This window comes from Protomyctophum parallelum, assembly GCF_964188405.1.
Source record: "Protomyctophum parallelum genome assembly, chromosome: 16".
In the NCBI taxonomy this organism is placed as follows: Eukaryota; Metazoa; Chordata; class Actinopteri; order Myctophiformes; family Myctophidae; genus Protomyctophum; species Protomyctophum parallelum.
In genome coordinates this window covers 45,342,934-45,357,506 of record NC_139711.1, presented here as the reverse complement: position 1 = coordinate 45,357,506, position 14,573 = coordinate 45,342,934, and the positions used below count along the sequence as shown (strand labels likewise).

At 46.8% G+C, this 14,573-nt stretch overlaps 1 protein-coding gene across 1 annotated transcript; it reads left to right on the top strand.

The window, feature by feature from the left end:
- Positions 1–10,561: 10,561 nt before the first annotated feature.
- Positions 10,562–11,683, top strand: LOC310872901 (developmentally-regulated GTP-binding protein 1-like; the record flags this gene model as incomplete). The annotated part of the gene is made up of 1 exon (XM_083785084.1): positions 10,562–11,683. The coding sequence occupies one exon, from the start codon at positions 10,562–10,564 to the stop codon at positions 11,681–11,683; it is 1,122 nt and encodes a 373-aa protein (XP_083641210.1).
- Positions 11,684–14,573: the final 2,890 nt, after the last annotated feature.

Here is a 14,573-nt window from a genome sequence, read left to right as displayed (position 1 = left end):
GGGGTCCCCTGACCCCCTGGAACTCCCTCAAGGACCCCTGGGGGTCCCCGGACCCCCTGGAACTCCCTCAAGGACCCCTGGGGGTCCCCTGACCCCCTGGAACTCCCTCAAGGAACCCCTGGGGGTCCCCGGACCCCCCTTTAAACTCCCCTCCTCTAAGGACCCCTGGGGGTCCCCGGACCCCCTGGAACTCCTCAAGGACCCCTGGGGGTCCGGGGACCCCCTGGAACTCCTCCTCAAGGACCCGTGGGGGTCCCCTAACCCCCTGGAACTCCCTCAAGGACCCCTGGGGGTCCCCCGGACCCCCTGGAACTCCCTCAAGGACCCGTGGGGGTCCCCTGACCCCCTGGAACTCCCTCAAGGACCCCTGGGGGTCCCCTGACCCCCTGGAACTCCCTCAAGGACCCGTGGGGGTCCCCTGACCCCCTGGAACTCCCTCAATGACCCCTGGGGGTCCCCTGACCCCCTGGAACTCCCTCAAGGACCCCTGGGGGTCCCCTGACCCCCTGGAACTCCCTCAAGGACCCGTGGGGGTCCCCTGACCCCCTGGAACTCCCTCAAGGACCCCTGGGGGTCCCCTGACCCCCTGGAACCCCCTCAAGGACCCCTGGGGGTCCCCTGACCCCCTGGAACTCCCTCAAGGACCCGTGGGGGTCCCCGGACCCCACTTTTTGGAACCACTGATTTATAGTCGACAAAGACTAGACTATAACGCATTTCAGATGATTATTATTACTAGTCCTTACCCGTTCTGATATATTTTAACTTGTATAATAGATGTGTGTGTGTGTGTGTGTGTGTGTGGTTTTTATGAATAAAAACAGCAGTATAACATTAAAGTATTCTTCCAAATGCATGGTAGGGAAACGTTTTCATGGCAAGAGCAAGGACCGCAACATTTACACTATTAGCCCACAGAGGCCCATTTGAAAAGTATCAAGGACCCCCAGTTTGACATGCAGCTATATATGGACAGTCGCACAGATCCAATTTGCAGGTGGATTTGCGTCCAAAACGGTCTCAATTGTGAGCTTTGGCTTGAGAGAACTCATGGCTTTTGCAACCTGTGATGTTGTGAGCTTGTAGATTAGCTGTTTTCACCAGAGCGTGCGCTGTAGCCACTTCACGCTGTGTGTGTGTGGCTTATGTTCAAGACAGTTATATCTCGTGTTGTGTTTATAGCTAACTGAAAAGTGAAAACGGCCACGCGATGACGCACGCGCACACATACGAACGTGCGCACTCACAGCTTAAGTAGTTTACACACACACATGCTCACAGCGAAAGTAGTCTGCACACACACAAAAAGGGTATAGGTGCGTGGAAGAATGCGCTAGGGTCCTTGAGGCTGTTCTTCGTGGCATGTTTGTTATGTAGTAATTGTGTCGATGCGTAAGCTGGGGGGTTGGAAATATCCCGATCGCTCGCGCCGCTGTCTATTGCGATCAAAATTGACAGCGGGCGAAACAACTGAAGTTAGGCGGAAAACTCGCGAGCAAAATTGACAGCAGGCGAAACAACTGAAGTTACGCGGGAAAACTGTGTCCCATTATTAATCAGTGACCGTCCCAAAATGCAATTCACTGGTGACAACGTGATTTCTGGGGAGAGGAGTTTTGCCGCCCTGTGGCTGCGGGGGGTACTTGCACCCGGGTGCGTTTTTAATTCACTAATAAATTAATTAATAATCATTAATGTGTCAAATCGAAGAAAGGGCTACGTTACGCCCTCCATATTCATATGGTCAATGCGCTGTGTGAAAAGTGGGAGCGATTGGTGCAGGCAATGAGGAGATAATGAGGAGATAATGCGGTCGGACACACACTCACTCACACACTCAGACATTCGCTCTATTATAGTATAGATATAGATTATAATGACCAAAACTACATGAAAGACTATATGACTAAAACTATGAGTAAAACTCCACTCTAAAATCAACAGTGGTGACAGAAGAGGACCAGGAAAGACCACATCCATTTCTCTGAAATATTCAACTATACTAGTGGGGACTTAGGCCTCTCTGTCACTCTCACACTCACACACACACACACACACACACACACACACACACACACACACACACACACACACACACACACACACCACACACACACACACACACACACACACACACACACACACACACACACACACACACACACACACACACACACACACACAGCAGGCTGCCAAGCACAGCAGGTGGGAGAGCTTGGTGCTCTGACAGAAGAGATGAGTGATGAGGCCTGAGGTCCAATCCATGGCTTCCCATGCAAGGGGCGCGCACGCACACACACACACACACACACACACACACACACGCACACACACACACACACACACACACACACACACACACACACACACACACACGCACACACGCACACACACACGCACGCACGCACGCACGCACGCACGCGGAGGGGGGTGTGATTGGATCATCAAAGCATGAACACCTGCTCCGCTTGCAGCATGACACACACACACACACACACACACACACACACACACACACACACACACACACACACACACACACACACACACACACACACACACACACACACACACACACACACACACACACACACAGGGTGCTGCTGCAGTGCACACAACATAACTCACACACAGAGACATGTGACACAGGACTATACAAATCAAGCGCTGTGAGCTTGTAGATCTGCTATATTTTCAGCATGCAGCCAAGTGTAAAATGACTTCTACTGGATCTCTCGTCCACTATAGTCCCTTCCTATAACATTGTAGTCTTTAGTTTTTATTTCCTGACGAAATTGTCACTATATTTAAGTCTTATAGTTTTAGTCATCATAGCTTAGTTTTCATTTAGTTTCCTTTAGTTTTTCGTCAGTGAAAAAAAGGTAGTCGACGAACAATTTCGTCTATATATTCCATTCTGAACGGGAACCCATTTTGGTGTCGGCATCATGTTATGCTTTAGCTATTTAAAAATAGCAGATCTACAAGCTCGTAGCGCGCCACCGAGTGGCGCGCTACGAGCTTGTAGGTCTGCTATTTTTGAAAAATCAAAGAACGACTGACATTTTTTTAATCTAATCTCAGGTCAGAATGGGTTAATCAGACAGTGTGTGTCCAATGGAAACCTCGTATGAATCTGATCTCAGGTCAGAATGGGATATACTGTATTCTACTGTACCATAACCCCCTTGCTGCATTATGTATGGGCTCTGAAAGGATTATGATTAGAGAGGGGGCTGTGAGGAATGGGAGCAATGTTGGGCATGGTTCCAAAACAGAGTGTGAGTGGATGTTGTTGGACCATGTGTGGCTTGTTAACCCCTTCTGTACGGGAAGAATCGACACCCTATTGGTGTTTCAATCAAGCATTATGTTATACGTATAGCTATTGAAAAATAGCAGATCTACAAGCTCATATAGCGTAGCACCGAGTGCCATGCTATGAGCTTGTATATAGGTCTGCTATTTTTTTATAGAAAATGTGGCACACATCTTTGAATATATATATATATATATATTCTATCACAGCGAACGCTTTTAACTCAAATCTTTGCTTCCGAGGGGGTCACACTGGAACAACATATTTTCAGATGGGGTGGGGGGGGGGGGGTGGGGGGGGGTCGGTAATTGAAAAAAACAGCAGATCTACAAGCTCGTAGCACGGCCACCGGGGTGCCGCGCTTACGAGCTTGTAGATCTGCTATTTTTGAAAAATCGTGAAAATAGTGGCGCAAATTATTTCAGAGCGAATGTTTAACTCAAATCTTTGCTTCTGGAGGGGGGGGGGGGGGGGGGGGGGGGGGGCATTAAAAACATATTTTTAGATGGCGGCCCAAATACATTGGGGGTCCTTGACTTGAAACATGTTTGAGAAACACCGACATAGAAAATACTGACATAGAAACCACTGACATAGAAACCACTGACATAGAAACATGGGTTTTTTTCTGTCAGGATTTAGAATAGATTTGTAGAATCAGTTCTCAGGCCTGAATGGGTTAAGGATGCATGAGGCAGAGAGGGGCTGTTTGCCGTGCGATTTGACCTTCGGATTTGAACCAATCCCATTTGTTACGGCGCTCAGCGCGGATAGAAATGTATTCCAGCAAACATCACCCCCGTAATGCACACCCACCCACTGTATACTGTACACGCACGCGCATGCACACACACACACACACACACACACACACACACACACACACACACACACACACACACACACACACACACACACACACACACACACACACACACACACACACACAGCGTTTGCATTACTATACCTGTGAGGATATACTGACATTTTAGGACGACACTTTTTTCTGAATAGGTTTTTAGAGTATTAGCCTAAAGACGAAGAATATAGCAGATCTATAAGCAATAAGCCCCCTCTGATGGAAGCTTAGACCCCCCCCCCCCCCCATCCTGACAAACCTATTTGACTGACTTCTATGTAAACCAAACTTCATTAGAGAGATAGAGAGAGATAGCGATAGAGATACAGAGAGATAGAGAGATAGAGAGAGATAGAGAGAGATAGAGATAGATTTTGTAACCCATTTTTCACCCCTGTGTCAATCATCTAATGTGATCCTGGGCTCTACACACCCTCCACCAACCTAGTCCCCATATATGGGGGACAAGGGGAGAGCAACGGACTTGAACTCATGCTTCCTTCATGCCTGAGTGTCCAAGTTGCTCCTTTACACCTGACAGGGGGGAGTTTCCCTGGTTGGACGTAGCGCGTGGAAGGAACACGTTATTCCAACCAGTTCCTTTCCCCTCCATCAGGCGCCCCGGCTGGCCAGGGGGAGGCAGTTTAGAGACCAGGATTACTGCATGTTTTTTGTGAGGGTACCTACCCTAGGGGACACGGGGAGAACATGCAAACTCCACACAGTGTTCCTGTAGCATTAGCATTAAAACCAAGTCCATGCACTGCGTGCGCTCAAGGGTGACGGCGGGATTGTGCACGGTTGAGTGTGTTGTACACCATGCGCATAATGCTGTGCGTGCGTGCGTGCGTGCGTGCGTGCGTGCGTGCGTGCGTGCGCATGTAGGCGGGGTGGGAATATTTCAGCACTTGGTCACGCTCTAAGTGTGAAATCCCTCCAACAGTGTAATATGTAAACCTGTGCCTTTCTGAATACTAATTATAGAGGCATATGAAAGAAAATACTTTGCATTATTATTATTATTATTATGATTATTACATTACATTGTGACACGTACATGAACCCTCTGTAACCCCTTTGAGACCCCAGACCGGATTCTACTAAATGTCTTTGACAGTTTTCTGCTCAAACTATTTCATGTCAAGCACCCCAAAAATGATGTGTGCAGAAGATGCAAAGATTTGAGTTAAAGACGTTTTGCTGTGAAAGATTATTATATTCATTCAGATTTGCCCACGTTTTTAAGATAACAAAAAAAGAATAGCAGATCTACAAGTGCTGCGCTGCGAGATTGTCGATATGCTATTTTTCCACCAGCTAAAGTTTAAACATAATGGTTAAAGTCCTTTAAAAGATATGACGTGACACAGACGCGTCCTTTAGGTCTAAAGGACTTAATTCTTCTGACAGTATAGGCTACAAACCATGACGCTGGAAATGGTAAATGGTAAATGGTGCATTTATATAGCGCCTTTATCCAAGGCGCTTTACATAGATTGTGCATTATACATTCACCCATTCACACACACATTCATACACCGATGGCAGCGGAAGCCATGCAAGGTATACCAACCAGCACATCGGGAGCAATGTGGTGTTCAGTGTCTTGCCCAAGGACACTTTGACATGTAGACAGGAGGAGCCGGGATTCGCCACAGTCGCCCCTGGAGAGAGAGAGAGAGAGAGAGAGAGAGAGAGAGAGAGAGAGAGACAGAGAGAGAGAGAGAGAGAGAGAGAGAGAGAGAGAGAGAGAGAGAGAGAGACATACGGTCTCAGTGGAGCAGAAGACCTTCTATCTCCATATTGCAGAGGGTGGTTTTCATGCCTGTTCATATCAAGGTCAATTAGGCTCATGCATATACTCCAGTTTTAGGTGATAGCTTATCACCTAAAACGGTTCTTAAGAGTTGAGGCCATCATACTCGCGGTGATGTCCTCATAAGGATTGACCCCGCCTCCCTGTGGTTTACCCAACTTTCTAGACCAGTCAGTGAACGGGGGTGATAAAGACTTGTCTGATAGTAAAAACAGAGAGATGGGTCTGTGTCCGCGGTGATAGCTGATCACCACCGCGACTGACGTAACGGTGTAGTTTTACCAACCCTTTAAAAACTACACCGCGGTGATAAGCTATCACCAAAAACTGGAGTGAGTGAAGGCTCATACATAGTCTGGATTTTCGGTGGTGGGGTGACCACCCAACTACAACATGACGTCACTTAGGTGACCACCCAACTACAACATGACGTCACTTAGGTGACCACCCAACTACAACATGACGTCACTTAGGTGACCACCCAACTACAACATGACGTCACTGAGGTGACCACCGAACTACAACATGACGTCACTTAGGTGACCACCCAACTACAACATGACGTCACGAGCCGCGGTGAAGAGCAAACCACCGCCACCGCTCCAGCCCTTCTCTCTGTTTTTACTCACCACCGCTCAACGTTATTTCAGCTCCGGTGGTCAGCTCACCACCGGAGCGGTGGACACCTCACCACCGAAAATCCAGACTATGAATAGGCCTTAAGAGCCTTTAGTGTGGAAATAATGCGCAAAAAGCATGGATGTGTATATTACAGGAAACTCCCGTTAAACTTTCCAAACAAACTCCCGTAAACTCCCGAATTGTACCATCACACCTGTATATTACCGTAAAATTAACTGTAAACTGTAAATGGCAAAATGCAGTGGCCATAATTGCCTGTTAACTCATCTTTCCACGCAGTGAAAGGTACTCAAGATTGTACTTAATGTACGAAAAGTATAGAGTACTCCTTATGCAGAATGGCTCATTATTTCAAAGTTTTCAAATGTATAAGTGGTTAATGTTTTGTAAGTAAATAGTAACTCAAGTTTTCAAATCGTTGAAGTGGAGTAAAATTTACAAGATTTGCATCTTGAGATGTAATGGAGTAGTCACAACATTTTGTCCCCAATACCATTATGCTGTATAACAGGCACATGTTGATACAAATAGCAATTATCTAATTGTTTGGACTCCTTGTAAATTAATTAAAGCAGATGTGTAACAATAATTAAAGTGTTTAATCCGCCGTATTGTAATAAATAAAAAGAAACTGTCTTTCTTCGCGGAGATAGAGACTAGATGGTTTCCTTCTGGGAAATTGAGGCCAAAAAAATGAATAGGGTACAACGCCTCATGGAGATGGGTCTTGTGTGCGTCTTCCGGGTGCACCAAGATGGTGGATGGTGCGATCGGATCATAACAAACCGAGGAACCTTTTTTCGCTGGATTTTCACGGATTAAAAGCCCAAATAATTCAGCGTATGCTCTAAAGGTAATAGAACAATCTCGGCAGCGTAGGGTAGTTGATTAAAATGCGGGTTACGCGTTTAAACCAGTCAAACTGTTAACTGTCACTAGAGCGTAAAATGAAACTGGTAAAAAATACAAATATATATAACACATAAGTACACATTTTAGCATAACCATGTAGCTAACTATAGCAGCAGAAGCTATAGGGGAAATGGATTAATAAAGGTCTTATCTTGTGCTGAAGGAGGCCATTCGTTTAGAAAAGTTGCAATATGGAGATAGCAGGCTTTCTGCTATCTCTCTCTCTCACCCTCCTGTGGGGGAATTATCTGCTACAGTGCTGGCATCATGGTTTGTATACCGTCACAATAATGTAAGGGTTTATTGTGTCCTAATAATGCAGTGGTTCTCAACCAGTGGTCCGGGGACCACCAGTGGTCCTTGAGGGGGTTCCAGGTGGTCCCCATACAGCTAAACGAGGGAGAGTTGGTATAACCAAATAGATCTTTGTCTCTTGAGAGTGTCAAATATATATATATATATTTTTAAATTATGTTTTATTTTTTAAACCGGTTTCAAATGTGGGGTAGAGGAGTGAATATACACAGTGCAGCTTTTAGCGCAGTCTCACCAGGCCTATCGTAAAAGAAAGAAAAGAACAACAATATAAATCATAGCATCAGAGAGGGTGTTTTTTGGTACAGGTCCAAAAAGTCATGAATGCAATTATTCCTATTTGATTAGCCTTTTCTCATATTTAGAATTGGATGGGATTCTTTGTCGCAGCCCCTCCCGTCCCTCGGAACACTTTGGGAGCAATTTAACCCATTCTGACCTGAGATCAGATTCATACGAGGTTTCCACTGGACACACACACACACACACACTGGTCTGATGTACCCATTCTGACCTGAGATCAGATTTAAAAAAAATGTCAGTTGTTCTTCGATTTTTCAAAAAATAGCAGACCTACAAGCTCGTAGCGCGCCACTCGGTGGCGCGATATGAGCTTGTAGATCTGCTATTTTTTTCAATAGCTAAAGCATAGCATGATGCTAACACCAAAATGGGTGCCCGTTCAGAACGGGTTAAAAACTAAATGTCAGCTGAAATGTTTCACTAGGAACTTAATAGTCTTTGGGACCTAATGTGTAATAAGTGTATACGCTCCCACAGGCAAGCCGCAGTGCAAAGAAATGTGCCCCTATTTGATTAGAGTCGGTGGTTTTCAACCAGTGGTCCGGGGACCACCAGTGGTCCTTGAGGGAGGGTTCCAGGTGGTCCTGAGAGTTGGTTAAAACCCATTCTGACCTGAGATCAGATTCTATAAAATTGTCTGTTTGAAAATGACAGTTTTATGAAAAAGCTATATGTTTCTAAGTCAGTCGTTCTTAGATTTTTCTAAAAGATCTACAAGCTACGAGCTTGTATAGGTCTGCTATTTTTGAAAAGTCGAAGAACGACTGACATAGAAACATATAGCTTTTTCAGAAAACTGTCAGGATTTAGAAGACATTTTTAGAATCTGATCTCAGGTCAGAATGGGTTAAGGGCTTTCAGTCTAAATAATGAAGAATGACAATTCTGGCTGGCTAAAAGTTCAGTACTGGTCATACGTGTTCATTTTCACTCGGCTCGGCTGTGCAGGCTATATGGAACTGCTATATTATGCATTAAATCATTTTTTAACCCATTCTGACCTGAGATCAGATTCATACGAGGTTTCCACTGGACACACACTGGTCTGATGAACCCATTCTGACCTGAGATCAGATTCAAAAAATGTCAGTCGTTCTTCAATTTTTTTCAAAAATAGCAGACGATGCTAACACCAAAATGGGTTCCCGTACAGAATGGGTTAAATATTTATAAGCTTAGAAAGAACCCATTTGAAAAATCAAATGTATATCAATTCACTCTACTAAAATTATTGTTTTCATATTGTGTATCCATTGTCGTCTTATTTATGTTGCCAAATAATGTATGTTAGGTTTTTATGGTTTCTTGTGTTGTTGCATGAGGTGATATTAACCTTATAAACCACACATGGTTCTCTAGATCTCACCTGCACTGCCCTATTATTAATATAGTATTAAAATGTTATTGTCTTTTTTATGTCCAAAGTATTTGTATCTAATTCATAAAGTTAACATAACTATAACTAAATGCATTTGCACTTTTCAGGATTCCAATTAAAAAAATAGCTAAAAAAAAACAATATTCAGGATTTAAATTAAAAACTAGCAAAACAATAGCTGATCTACAAGCTCAAAATGCGTCGCAGTGGCATTTTGAGCTTATAGATCGGCTATTTTTGCTACGTCAGTATAGTGTACAATGTGGACCTCTGGAGTGAGTGTGGAAATATTCTGTCCGTCTCCATCGTCATAGTTGCCCACCCCTGAAGTAGACTGTCTCTGTACTTTGTTGTCTGTCAACACAAAATCCCTGTCGCCAGGAATAGCAGATCTACAAGATGACAGACCGAGTCTGAGCGTCATACCATGACCGACGTTTCAAAAATGATGTCATTATAGTAATGACATCCTCATAATCGTCATCACAGATCTCTCTCCCTGGCCTTCCAATCATGTCGTTCCTACAGTATTTCACGTGTGCAATGCCGGTACAGTATCAGCTTGCATATGGTAAATGGTGCATTTATATAGCGCCTTGGCTTTACATAGATTGTGCATTACATTCACCGATTCACACACACGTTCATACACCGATTGCGGCAGAAGCCATGCAAGGCACCAACCAGCACATCGGGAGCAATATGGGGTTCAGTGTCTTGCTCAAGGACACCGGGATTCGAACCCCCACCCCCCCCCCCACCCCACCCCACCCCACTCAGTGACATCACTAACGATGTCACCTATTGTATAAACATAGGAAGTGTTTGTCTCCCGTTTCCCTTTAGTAGCTTTGAACTCACTTTGGGAGGAACTTTTTAAAAGAAGCCGATATGATCTGACCAATACGTGCCGGACAACCTGGGTTAAACTTCCGCCAAACTTAACTTCCCAAACATTCCCATAATAATAGTTGCGAAGTCTCTCGCCCGGCCCGAAAACACCACCTCTCCGCCAACATGAGTCTGCTCGGCAAAATAGCGGACATCGAGAGCGAGATGGCGAAGACGCAGAAGAACAAGAACACGTCCCACCACCTGGGCCTGCTGAAGGCGCGCCTGGCCAAGCTGAAGCGGGAGCTGATCACGCCCAAGGGCGGGGCCGGCGGGGGAGGGGCCGGCGAGGGCTTCGACGTGGCCAAGACGGGCGACGCCCGCGTGGGCCTGGTGGGCTTCCCGTCGGTGGGCAAGTCCACGCTGCTCAGCAACCTGGCCGGCGTCTACTCGGAGGTGGCCGCCTACGAGTTCACCACGCTCACCGCCGTGCCCGGCGTCATCCGCTACAAGGGCGCCAAGATCCAGCTGCTGGACCTGCCGGGCATCATCGAGGGCGCCAAGGACGGCAAGGGCCGCGGGCGGCAGGTCATCGCCGTGGCGCGCACCTGCGACCTGATCCTCATCGTGCTCGACGTCCTGAAGCCGCTCGCCCACAAGAGGCTGATCGAGCACGAGCTGGAGGGCTTCGGCATCCGCCTCAACAAGCGGCCGCCCGACATCGGCTTCCGCCGGAAGGACAAGGGCGGCGTCAACTTCACGACCACCGTGGCGGCGGCGGCCTCGGCCGCGTCCGAGCTGGACGCCGACACGGCCAAGAGCATCCTGTCCGAGTACAAGATCCACAACGCCGACGTGACGGTGCGCGACGCCGGCGTCACCGCCGACGACCTCATCGACGTCATCGAGGGCAACCGCGTCTACGTGCCGTGCCTCTACGTGCTCAACAAGATCGACCAGATCTCCGTGGAGGAGCTGGAGGTGGTGCACCGCGTGGCGCACTGCGTGCCCGTCTCGGCGCACCACCGCTGGAACTTCGACGAGCTGCTGGAGCGCATGTGGAGCGACCTGCGGCTGGTGCGCGTCTACACCAAGCCCAAGGGCCAGCTGCCCGACTACACGGCGCCCGTGGTGCTGCGGGACGAGCGCACGGCCGTGCGCGACTTCTGCCTGAAGATCCACAAGACGCTGGCCACGCAGCTGAAGTACGCGCTGGTGTGGGGCTCGTCCGTCAAGCACAGCCCGCAGAAGGTGGGCCGGGAGCACGCGCTGGACGACGAGGACGTCATACAGCTGGTGAAGAAGTGAGATGGAGGAAAAGAGTGAATCCTTTTTTAGCAGGGCCTGTTTATCGAATTCTGACCTGAGATCAGATTCATACGAGGTTTCCACTGGGACACACACTGGTCTGATGAACCCATTCTGACCTGAGATCAGATTATAAAAATGTCAGTAGTTCTTCGATTTTTTCAAAAATAGCAGACCTACAAGCTCGTAGCGCGCCACTCGGTGGCGCGCTATGAGCTTGTAGATCTGCTATTTTTCAATAGCTAAAGCATAACATGATGCTGACACCAAAATGGGTTCCCGTACAGAATGTGATAATATACAACTGTGGTTATACCAGACTTTTACATGTAAGGACACTAATTATAGCCCCGCGGACCCCCATTTGAAGAGATATGTCAGGTACCCCCCCTAAGAGAATATTTGTACGGCTCTAGCAGTGATTCTCAACCTGTTTAATTTCAAGGACCCCCAGTTTGACATGCATTAGTCTATACGGACGGACCCCCATTTGGATGGCATTTATATCTCTGGGACCTCCAATTTATATTGTAAAATCAATGTTAATTTAACTCAGAGTTACACACGCATAAGGGTCTATTTGGTTTCTATAAGTATCCCCCTGGAAGTCCCTCAAAGGACCCTTAGGGGTCTCCGGACCCCACTTTGGGAACCACTGATCTACAACAGTGGTTCTCGAGGTCGGGTCCACACAGAACACCCACGGAATCCACTAACAGCTACATTATTTTTTTGATTGAAACCAAGGCGCAGTTGGAGTTAATACATTGACCAACTGGCCTTGGAACGTCTGGGGATCCATTCCCCCAGGAGGAAGTCTGGGGGAAAATCTACACTAATAGCTGAATATAGGAGGGCCTAGCGTCCCTCCAAAACTTAACTCAATAATATGTCCTCAACACAAACGTCTTGTGTACAAAGCAGAAAAGATAAACATGGCATGAGTGGTTGTGAACGTACTGTAATGCTAAATGTGGTAAATGTTATAAAGCATGTGAACACCTGTGTGTTGTTGAGGGGCGCTAGCCCCTCCTATGCCCAGCTTTGTGTCAGGTTTGCCATTGACAATGAAAGGGGAAATGACCGCTAAGTCTTGTCCCTGCCCACAATGAACGGAGAAATTACGTCAGAATTTCCGCTAAATATGACGTCAATTAAACATCAAAACATTAAGCGCCGTTGACGTTGAAGGGGAAATCTACGTCATGTGAACGAGCAAATCAGCCAACCAATCACAGGCAACAGGCATTCTGCAACAGGCGTTCTGCAACAGGCATTCAGCAACAGGCGTTCGCGTCGAAAGCTTTCTGTCTTTTAATAATGCTACCATTTTTTGTACCGTTTTTAATCAGGGCGAATAAACAATAAGAACTATATTCAACTTGTTAAACATTTTTACAACGGCATCTTCATTTTGAAGAGCTTCTTAATCGCTTTCTCATAATGAGTAATGATTCTATCACTCGCATGAATACTACATCCATCAAAATAATTATATAGCATACCAAATTAACCGTAAACTAGATGCTGTATATATATATATAGATCTAGTTAAATACAATATAATATATCACATATATGCTTAACCCATTCTGAACGGGAACCCATTTTGGTGTTAGCATCATGTTATGCTTTAGCCATTGAAAAATAGCAGATCTACAAGCTCATAGCGCGCCACCGAGTGGCGCGCTACGAGCTTGTAGGTCTGCTATTTAAAAAAAATCGAAGAACGACTGACATTTTTTTATAATCTGATCTCAGGTCAGAATGGGCTAATCAGACCAGTGTGTGTGTGTCCAGTGGAAACCTCGTATGAATCTGATCTCAGGTCAGAATGGGTTAAGTATAGAACAATGAATGGGATCTGTCCAATCCACAAGAGGAACCGACGAGAGTGAAATATGTAGCAATTATCGTCCTAATCACACTTCTTTTATGAAGGCTGTCTTTTGAATTGCACTGGGCCCGGGGGAGGGGAAGGCGAAACCACCATCTATTAGTCATGTACCGAGAGTCACGGTCTGTGACCAGAGAGAGTCATATATACTGTATACCACTGCATGTCTGTCTCGTACGGTCTGTGACCAGAGAGAGTCATATATACCGTACCACTGCATGTCTGTCTCGTACGGTCTGTGACCAGAGAGAGTCATATATACTGTATACCACTGCATGTCTGTCTCGTACGGTCTGTGACCAGAGAGAGAAAGTGGGACATTCACCGATCTACAAGCTCACAACGCACCACAACGTGTTGTGACGCGTATATAGTAGATTGAAGAACGCAACAGAGGAACTGCAACTCGAGTCTGGATTACTATAAGTCTAGAGGAGTCTAAGAAGTGATAAACTGCAAAGCAATGTTGATCAGTTCCAGACAGAAGTGTCCTGAAGCACCCTGTGGTGCCACATCGCCGACTCTGAGACGCCCTGCTGTGAAGGACCTCTATTACAAAAACTATCTACGCAAGCACCACTGGGGGGTGGGGGGGGGGGGGGGGGGTGGGGGTGGTTGGTTGGTTGAACAAGCACTTTGTCCGTCCGTCTGCCCACCGTCTGTCTGCTGTCGTTCTCAGAGCTACAGTAAAAGCTAAAGCCTTTCAAAATGAAAAAGAAACTGAAGCGGTGGATTCATAGGGCATACAACAAAGCTGCTGCCTGTTCCCCTGGTATAGGCCCATAAATATGCTGCCTGTTCCCCTGGTATAGGCCCATAAATATGCTGCCTGTTCCCCTGGTATAGGCCCATAAATCGGCTGCCTGTTCCCCTGGCAGGCCCAAACAGCTTAGTGGGCACCAGAGGAACCACTCGTAATCAGGAGGTCACCGGGTTGGACCGGCCCCCAGGATATTATGTGTCAAAAAGTGTCCCCGAGCACCACTGTTTTGA